The sequence below is a fragment of the Dipodomys spectabilis genome, unplaced genomic scaffold (genome assembly GCF_019054845.1).
Source record: "Dipodomys spectabilis isolate Male_0828 unplaced genomic scaffold, ASM1905484v1 ptg000002l, whole genome shotgun sequence".
Classification (NCBI taxonomy): Eukaryota; Metazoa; Chordata; class Mammalia; order Rodentia; family Heteromyidae; genus Dipodomys; species Dipodomys spectabilis.
In genome coordinates, this window is record NW_024870679.1 from 39,934,116 (window position 1) to 39,944,643 (window position 10,528).

The following is a 10,528-nucleotide window of genomic DNA, read 5'->3' on the forward strand; positions in this document are numbered from 1 at the left end:
CTCAGTTTTCTACAACAGTATTTGTTGAAATGGTTGTCCCTTTTCTATTGAGTGGTCTTGCATTCTTGTACAGAATCATCTTTCATCCTGTCCAATGTTGTTTGACCTTCTATGTGAGAATTTTCAATTCATTTTCATTCTAGTATCACACTATGTTGTTATTATTTTTATTATTATTAGCCAATCCTGGGGCTGGAACTCAGGGCCTAAGCACTGTCCTGAGCTTCTTTTGCTCAAGGTTAGCACTCTACCACTTGAGCCACAGGACCACTTCTGGCCTTTTCTGTTTATGTGGTACTGAGGAATCGAACCCAGGGCTTCATGCATGCTAGGCAAGCAATCTACCACTAAGCTACATTCCCAGCCCCACACTATTTTGATTATTATAGCTTTGTACTAAATTTCTTCTGGAAATATGAAACATCTAACTAGTTTACTTTTTTTATGTTTGTCTTGATTCAGATTTTTTTTTTAGATTTTGTATGAAATTTAAAATAGATTTTTTCTATTCCTGAAAAAAATCATTGGCATTTTAATAAGGATTTTTATTAATTATTAATATTGGATAGTATATTAAAATCATAATTTTATTCTATCAATCCAAAGCTTTAGCTTTGCATTTATTTATCTTTCATTTTTCTCAGAGACTTTTATGATTAGCAGTGTATAGAATTGTTGTGGGTTGTTTTTGTACTTGTCCTAGGTCTGGAACTCAAGGCCTGGCCACTGTCCTGAGCTTTCATTTTTGATCAAGCCTAGCATCCTACCACTTAAGCTATAGTTCCACTTCTGAATTTTGGTAGTTAATTGGAGATAAGAGCCTCACAGACTTCCCTGCCTAGATTAGCTTCAACTGCAATCCTCAAATCTCTGTTTCTTGAGTTGCTAGGATTACAGGAATGAGTGACTAGCATAGGGCTTAGAATTTCTTTTTCTTCCTTGGTTAAGCTTATTCATGGATATTTTATTTTATTGTGAATGGAGTTGTTTCCTTAACTTTCTTTTTAGAATCTTCAGCATAAGTATCTTCATAACTTTGTTGAATTCATTTATTACTTAGGATAATTGTTTTTTTGTTTTGTGTTTTGTCAGTCGTGGGTCTTGAACTCTGGGCCTGGGCGCTGCCCCTGAGCTCTTCAGCTCAAGGCAAGCACACTACCACTTGGGCCACAGCGCCACTTCCAGCTTTTTCTGTTTATATGGTGCTGAGGAATCGAACTCATGCATGTGAGACAGCACTGTACCACTGAGCCACCTTCCCAGCCTCTTGATAATTGTTTTTTAAGCAGAGTTTTGCAGTGTAGCCTAGTAGAGCCTTGAACTTAACTATCTTGCCCAGACAGACCTTGAACTCATGATCCTTCTGTCTAGCCTTCCACGTATTAGGATTACAGGTCTGTACCATCATTGAAAAAAAAATAGAGTACATAAAGAATTTGGTATCTACTGATATTTTTAATTCTTCCTTTCCAGTTCATATGACTTTTATTTCATTTTCTGGCCTATTTTTGACTTCTAGTACTTTTTTGAATAAGAGTAAGAGTGGGTTTTCATTTCTTATCCTGATTTTAGAGGAAAAGTTTTCAGCCTTTTGCTATTGAATATGATACTAGTGGTGGGATTTCATGTCCATGTCTTTATTACATTGAGATTGTTTCCTCATTTTCCTGTTCATTGAGTGTTTCTCTCAGTAAAGGAGATTGAATTTTGTTTAATGTTTTTCTGCATTATTTGAGATGATCATGTGATTTTGTTTTTCTGTCATTCTGTTCATGTGTGGTGTACTATATTGATTTTAGTATCTTGAACCATCCTTATATTTCAGGCTGGACTGCTTTTTTATTTAAAAGTTTTAATTTTTAAATAAAGCATTAATTTTTTTGCCTTGACAGCTAGAAAAAGTCCTGCAGCAAGGAGATATTGGAGAGTGTGCAGAACCATACATGATTTTCAAAGAAGCTGACGCCTCCAAGGTAGACTTATCATTCCTGTTAGAAATTGGGAGAAAACACATGAAGTATAGTAAACAATTTCACTACTAACTCAGTTTTTCTGTTAATCTACTTCCGTTTTCCCCTTTTGTTTTGTCAGTTAGCTATGTTAAAACCTCTTTCACCCCATCTTTTTTTCTTTTTTCTTTTTTTTTTTTCTTTTGTAGTATGGAATTGATCCCAGGGTCTTGCTCATGTTAGTTTACTTCTAAAGCCATACCTTTAACCCTAATTCTTTTTTGTGTGTATGCTGGTCCTGGGGCTTGAACCTGAGGGCCTGAGTGCTATCCTTGAGCTACTGTCCTCACATCTCAACATTCTGAGTAACTAGGATTAGACTCATGAGCCACCATCACCTGGCCCTAATCGATTCTTTAATGTTTTAATTTTTCTTGAAGAGAATTAAATTAATTTAGTTTAATTCCTAAATGATTAAAAAATCCTTTTATTCACAAACTAGTGAGTGATTGATCTTTTCCCAGCATTTGTGGCTTCCATCTGATTCTGAGTTATCAGAAATATAGTTAAAATAGGAATTTCAGTTTTTTTGCGAAAGTTAACTAATTTCCAGAATATAAATGAATCTGTAAAAGCAAAAAAAAGTTAAATATTTAACACCAAATTCCAATATTCTTAGTTAGCTATAAGAATCCAAATAATCCCTCGATCTTTGAATAGAAAGGGCTGGGAATGTGGCTTGCTTGGCATGCATGAAGCCCTGGGTTCGATTCCTCTGTACCATATAAACAGAAAAAACCAGAAGTGGTGCTGTGGCTCAAATGGTAGAATGCTAGCTTTAAGTAAAAGAAGCTCAGGGACAGTTGCCCAGGCTTTGAGTTCAAGTCTCAGGACTAGCAAAAAAAAAAAGGAATACTTTAGGAATATTGAACATACCACTGAAAACTACAAAATGTTTTGTTTTTTATTTTCTGAGATTGAGAACAAAAAGTGTCATGATCTTCTGTGATCTTTGGCTATTTGGCTAACACCATATTGAAGTTTTCTGGCTTCTTTCAGGTTGTCATTTTACGAGTCAAATTTGTTCTGTTATGTAGAGCTAATAAATATACCAGTAGCTTTTTTCATTTTCCTTTATGTAAACTGATAGAATTGAGCATACTTGCTATTTAGGCTCTTGAAACAAGAACTGCTTTTGGTGGTTCAGCACATAGTTTTAAATAATTAGTGCTACTTTATACTAGCCTTTTGATTTCTTTCAGCCCTGAGTCCTATGAAAAGAGTTTAGATTTTCAATCTTAGTCATTGTTTCACTCTTGCACCTTGCCACCTTATTATTTATTTTGGAATAAGCTAAAACTTGAGCTAGCCAAATCACTATTTGGACATTAGTCATCTTCTAGGATTTAGACCTCTTAAAGTACTTTTTTCTTTGCTTTTTTTGTTGTACTTTGGACTTGTTTATTTTTGGCCTATTTGTGCCCCCTATTTTCACTGCATGGTTGCTATTAGGGTTTACTTCAGTTTGGCTCAGCTGCTTCCATGTTTTATATAGTAGCAAAATTTTAACAAATTATAACTAGAATATTTTATAACTCTCAGTTACTGATAAGGCCATGGTTATGCTTCTTTTCCTAAAATAATACTGGCAATCCATAAACATGCCTGTCACTTTCTTTCCTTTTCTCCCAAGATGATGTAATTATAAACAGAAATTTTCAAGAATTACTGTATACATATATTTGGTTTTTTTTTTTTTTTTTTTATTGTAAAGCTACTATACAGAGGGTTACAGTTACATGAGTGAGGTAATGAGTACACTTCCTCTTGAACATTGTTACCCCCTCCATTGTTTTCCCCCTATGTATACATATATTTGTAGAATGAGTTAAGAGTGTTCTTTAGTAGGGCTGGGAAGATGGCTCAGTGGTAAAGCGCTTGCCTTGCATGCCTGAGGCCCTGGGTTTGATTCCTCAGTACCACATAAAGCAAAATGAAAAAAGCCGGAAGTGGCGCTGTGGCTCAAGTGGTAGAGTGTTAGCCTTGAGCTGAAGAGCTGAGGGACAGCACCCAGGCCCAGAGTTCAGGCACCACGACCGGACCCAAAAAAATAAAAAAAATAAAAAAAAAGAGTGTTCTTTAGTAAAGATAATGCATTGGTACTTGACCTCTGAAAGCTACACTATTTTTTGTTTGGTATTAGAGATCAACCATAATCCTGTAACACACTTATGCAGGTCACTATTCAAAGCTACATCTCCAGCCCCATCTCTGCTAATAACTGGGTATCTATTTCTTTATATAGTATGAAATAGCCTTTAATTGATTTCTTTCCAGTGTATTTATATATAAAGTTCTGTTCTGCAGAACAAGGAAAAATTGGAGAAATTGAAAAGTCAAGCTGATCAGTTTTGTCAAAGACTTGGGAAGTACCGCATGCCTTTTGCTTGGACTGCGATCCATTTAATGAATATTGTTAGCAGTGCTGGGAGTTTAGAAAGGGATTCTACAGAAGTAGAAATCAGTACTGGAGGTAAGAGTGTTTCAATGTAAAATTCTTTCTTTTCTCTTACTTGACTAGTTTTGCTTGTTGATTGTGTGGTATGTTATGGCATTTAAAAAGATCTTAGCATGGGCTGGGAAGGTGGCTCAGTGGTAAAGTGCTCGCCTTGCATGCATGAGGCCCTGGGTTCGATTCCTCAGCACCACATAAGCAAAAAGAAAAAAGCCGGAAGTGGTGCTGTGGCTCAAGTGGTAGAGCGCTAGCCTTGAGCTGAAGACTGAGGGACAGCGCCCAGGCCCAGAGTTCAGGCCCCACGACTGGACCCAAAAAAAATAAAAAAAAGATCTTAGCAGTATGTGGTGATGCATACTTGTAACCCTTGCATTCACAATCTTGATGCATTACACATTTTGAGTCTGGTTTGGGCTACATAATAAGACCAGTCTCAAGAAACCAGAGGGGACTTAATAACTGGGATTACATAAAAAATAAAAAGGTTTTGCACAGCTAAAGATATAGTTACTAAACTAGAAAGACAGCCAACAGACGGGGAGAGGATCTTTACCAGCAATACATCAGAGAAAGGCCTAATATCCAAAATATACATGAAATTCAAGAAACTAACCCTTCCCAAAGTTGATAAATCAATCACTAAATGGGCAAAGAAGCCAAGGAGAGATTTCTCAGAAAAAGAGGTAAGAATGGGAAAGAAACTACATGGGGAAATGCTCATTATCCCTGATCATAAAGGAAATGGGAATCAAAACAACTCTGAGATTACATCTCATCCTAGTTAGATTGGCCAATATTGTGAATTTGAACAACAACAAATGTTGGTGGGATGTTGGGGGGAAAAGGAGCCTATTTCACTGTTGGTGGGAATATAAACTAGTAAAGCTACTCTATACAGCAGTATAGAAGTTCCTCAAAAAAGATTTATCATAGATCTTCCCTACAACTCAGCATACCACTCCTGTGCTATACCCAGAACATCACAAGCTAGGTTACTTTAAAGACTCTTTCACATCTAGATTCATTGCTGCACTATTCACAATAGACAAGCTACGGAAACAGCCCAGATACCCTACAGTAGATGAATGGATCAAAAAAAATGTGGTATTGCCGGGCACCGGTGGCTCACGCCTGTAATCCTAGCTACTCAGGAGGCTGAGATCTGAGGATTGTGGTTCAAAGCCAGCTGGGGCAGGAAAGTCCATGAAACTCTTATCTCCAATAAACCACCAGAAAACCAGAAGTGCCGCTGAAGCTCAAGTGGTAGAGTGCTCACTTTGAGCTGAAGAGCTGAGGGACAGAGTTCAAGCCCCAGGACCGACCCAAAAAAAAAAAAATGTATCTATACACAATGAAATTTTATACAGCCATTGGAAAGAATAATGAATTATTTTCAGGGAAATGGATGGACCTAGAATAAATCATGTTGAGTGAGGCAAGCCAAGCTCAGAGAGACAATTGGCACATTTTTTCTCTCATATGCAGAAGCTAGACCTAAAATACCTGGGGATGTGATAAATTATCCAATACTCTAGGCATTCTCACACAGTGAGACCAAAGGAGGATACTCTTAGGAGAGAAACACAAAAGCACAATGCCTATGTGCATCTGATCATATTAAATGATATTTATTGAAATGAACTCCAAGAAATGGAAACAAGTGGTATTTTCTTTGTTACTGTTTTTTTTGGGGGGGGTCTTATTTGTTTGTTTATCTGTCATTGGGAGGGGAAGGGGAAGGCAAAGGCACATAAATGGAGGGACAAAGGGTGAACAAATGCAGCCATGGTACTCACTAGACATTATGTTGAAAATGAACTGTACAACTTGTGTGTGGAAATGGGATAAAAAAAAAAAACAGAGATACTGAGGGAAGGGGTGACATTGTTCAAAAAGAAATGTACTCTTTACCTGACTTATGTAACTGTAACTCCTTTGTACATCACCTTTAAAAAATAGCAATAAAAATTAAGTTGAAGAAAGAACAGTAATAAAATAAACCTCTTTGTATTTACCATCTAGCAAATGAAAAATACATGGAAAGAAAATAGATCTCATTTAATATAATTCACTTAGGATACAGTTTGTTTATTTAAAGTATACAGTACACCATTGTTTTGTTTACTTCACTGGGTCATGCTACCATTACTACAATCTATTTTTGGAACACTTTTGTACCTATTAGCAGCTAGCCTTCTTTACCTCAAACTTACAAACAGCCTTATACAACCATAATATACTTTCTGTCTGTGCGGATTTGCCTATGTCAGATATTATATACAAGCAGAATTATGTAGTAGTCATTTTTCTTTCACATAGCATATTTTCACAAGATTTATCCATGTAGGTATCTGTATTTGATTGTGTGTGTGTGTGTGTGTGTGTGTGTGTGTGTGTGTGTGTGTGTGTCTATACACCTGTCTGCCTGTCCTGAAGCTTAAACTAGGGGTCTGGTTCCTAGTCCTTAGTTTTTTGCCCAAGGCTACTGCTCTACCACTTGAGCCACAGCTCCAATAATGGCTTATTGGTATTTAATTGGAGATAAGAGTCTCACAGACGATATACTTGGGTTGGCTTTGAGTCACAATCTTCACATCTTATCCTTCTGAGTAGCTTGAGCCACTGGCACTTGGCTTGGATAGTCCATTGTATTGATTCAGTGTATTTTATGTAGGCTACTGATCAGTTGATGCTTTTTGCATTATTTATACATTTTGGTCATTATGAGGTAGTGATGCAGCAAATAATCAAGCTCATGTGGATCTATGTTTTTATTTTTCTTGAAATATGTAGTTTGGAGTCAAATTGCTATATCATATGGTAATTTGCTGTTTAACATTCTGAGTAATTGTCATATTCTAGACTAACAACTTTGGAAAATTCTATTAGTAATGTATGAAGGTTTCATTTTCAGTTGAGCATGGTAATGAATGCCTGTAATCCCAGGTAAAGGAGGATCTCATTTCAAGGGAAGCCTTGGCAAAGTTAGCAACATTTACCTTCAAAAAGTATATACTAAAGGGTTGTGGGTGCAATGGCTCATATAGCAGAGTGCTTGCCTAGCAAGTACAAAGCCCTGAGTTCAGTCTCCAGTACTCCAAAAACAAAGCAAAGTGAAAGAAGTCAAGACTACAAACTAGTTGCTTGATATTTCTGCTAATACTTACTAATTTTTTATTATAGTTTTCCTAGTTCAGGAGAAGTGGATTTTGTATGGTTTGCAGTTGCCTCTTTATGATGCTCAGCCTCATTTTGGGTATATTGTCTAGAAGTGTGTCTTTTAGGGGAATTGTGTTCATATCCTTTGCCTATTTACTTGTTTGTTTGTACTACTGGAATTTGAGCTCAGGGTCTTGCACTTGAGTCATGCCTCTAGATTGACCCTATCTCTGGAGAGATCCCTTTTTGCCAGGGCCACCTTGGATTCCAGTCCTTCTTATCTTTGCTTCCTGCCATAGCTGGTATGATAGATGCATGCCATCATACTCACCTTTTCCTGTTGTGATGGAGTCTCAAGGTTCTCCCCCCCCCCCCCCATGGTTGGCTTCAAACTATGATCCTCCTTTTCTCACTATTCTAAGCAGCCAGGGTTACAAGTGTGAGTCATTGTGTTGGGTACCTCACCTCCGCCCCCCATTTTTTTTTTTTTTTGCTTGTACTAGGTTTGATCCTAAGTTTTTGTGCTGAAGGCTAGCACTCTACCACTTGAGCCATAGCTCCACTTCTGGCTTTTTTTTGTGGGAAATTGGAGATTAGAATCTCATGGACTTTCCTGCCTGGGCTGGCTTCAAACTGCAATCCTCAGATCTCAGCTTCCTGAGTAGATAGGATTACAGGTGTGAGCCACCAGCACTTGGCTAACCTTTGCTCATTTTTAAATGGCCTTGGTGTTTTATTATTTAATTGATGCCAGAATTTTAAATGAGATTTTCATCTTGTCATTGAATTGTAAAAGTTTTCATATAATTTAGGTACAAAAACTTTATCTCCTATAAATTATGAATCTTTTTTCCTGATTTGGTCTGAGTTTTTTGCATGATGGCATTGTTTGTAGCACAAAACATTTAAATTAAAAGGATGTCTGATTTTTCTATTTTCTTTTGTTGCTATGCTTTTGGTGATGTATTTAAGAAATTTATATAACCCAATATCTAGAAATGTACTTGTCTATTTTATTCTAAGAGTTTTGAAGTTTTAGCTCTTATATTTATGATCCATTTCTTATTCATCTTTTGTACAAGGTATGCGGTAAGGGTCCTACTTCATTCTTCCCTCCCACTCTAGGCTTACTTGCTAAACTGGGTCTCAACCACTTGAGCTATGCCTCCAGCCTGGCTTTTTGCTAGTTATTTTAGAGATGGAGTCTCTCAGACTTTTCTGCTGTGGCTGGCCTCAAATCATGATCCTCTAGATTTCAGCCTCACCAATAGCTAGTATTAAAGGCCTGAACTAGCAGTGCCCAGCTTCTACTTCATTCTTTTTAAGTGAATATTCATGTACCTTGGCACCATTGTTGAAAAAGCTGTTCTTTACACATTGAATGGTTTTCAGACCCTTGATAAAAATCTGTTGGTCTTGGAATTAGGGATTTTATTTAGTGATTGCCTGATAAATATAAGGCCCTGAAGTTTGGTTCATAACATCAAAAAAGAAAGAGAAGAAAACTATTGACCATAAGCGTGTGTTTTGGGATTATTTCTAAACTCTAAAATCTGTTCCATTGATCGAATGTCTAACCTTTTTCCAGTACTGTACTGTATTACTTAGTTTTTAGTTTTTAGTAAGCTTGAAAGTTGAGAAGAATGGGGCATTAAAATTAGTCATATGAGCTGGGCGCTGGTGGCTCACGCCTGTAATCTGAGCTACTCAGGAGGCTGAGATCTGAGGATCATGGTTCAAAGCCAGCCCAGGCAGGAAAGTCTGGGAGACTCTTATCTCCAATAAACCACTAGAAAACCGGAAGTGGCACTGTGGCTCAAGCGGTAGCGTGCTTGCCTTGAGCTGAAGAGCTGAGGGTTAGTGCCTAGGCCCAGAGTTCAGGCCCCACAACTGGGGTGGGGGGGGGGGGGGAGTTAGTCATTTGTTTTAAGAACATTTTTGTTATTTCAGGTTCCTTCTATTTTCATCAAAATTTTCACTAGTTCTTAATTTCTGTGTAAAGGTTGCTGAGATTTTGATAGGATTTGCATAGAACCTGTAAATTAATAGGCATATTTTTCCATTAGTTTAGGGCTGCATAATTTTTAATACAATATTGTGTAATTCTTTAGTATTTTTTTGCTCTTTTGTTGAATTTATACTGAGGTACTTTATTGTATTTTGATGCTATTTTAAATACACTTCTTTTTTTCTTTGTGGTGCTAATACTGCGATTTGAACTCAGGCCTGTGCTCTTGCTTGGCTCTTTTTGCTCAAGACTGGCAGCTTGCCACTTTAGCCATACTTCTACTTGTGGCTTTTTGCTGGTTAGTTGAAGATATTTCACAGATTTGTCTTATGGGCTAGTTTTGAAGTGAGATCCTCAGAGTAGCCAGGATTATAGTCATGTGCCACTGGCTGATGTAGTTTCTTAATTGCATTTTCTAAGATGTGCCATTCCTATTATATAAAAATACAGTTACTAGATCTGGTGACTGAACTATAGTCACAGCTGCTCAGGAAGCTGAAAAGGGAATGACCATCACTTATATCCAGTAGTTTAGCCAGGCACTGGTGCCTCATGTATGTAATCCTAGCTGCTTAAGAGACTGAGATCTGAGGATCTCGATTCAAAGCCAGCCAGGGAGGAAAGTCTGAGAGACTCTTACAGCTCTGGAAGTGGTGCTGTGGCTCAAAGTGGTAGAGTACTACCCTCGAGCAAAAACTTCAGGGATAGTGCCCCCAGTTCAAGCCCCATAACTGACAAAGAAAATTTAAAAAACCCAGTAGTTTAAGCTGGGCACTGGTGACTCACATCTATAGTGCTAGCTACTCAAGAGGCTGAGATCTGAGGATCAGGGTTCAAAGTCAGCCCAGACAGGAAAGTCCAGGAGACTCTGATCTCCACTTAACCACCAGAAAACCA

At 37.5% G+C, this 10,528-nt stretch overlaps 1 protein-coding gene across 5 annotated transcripts in view; it reads left to right on the top strand.

Annotated features, from left to right (window-relative positions):
• Positions 1–10,528, top strand: part of Dock7 (dedicator of cytokinesis 7) — a 195,988-nt gene that overhangs the window by 35,744 nt on the left and 149,716 nt on the right. For all 5 annotated transcript variants that reach the window (XM_042676205.1, XM_042676213.1, XM_042676221.1 and 2 more), the window contains exons 10-11: positions 1,893–1,973; positions 4,317–4,482. In XM_042676205.1, coding sequence (XP_042532139.1) covers positions 1,893–1,973; positions 4,317–4,482 — 247 coding nt within the window. The remainder of the gene's footprint in view (positions 1–1,892; positions 1,974–4,316; positions 4,483–10,528) is intronic.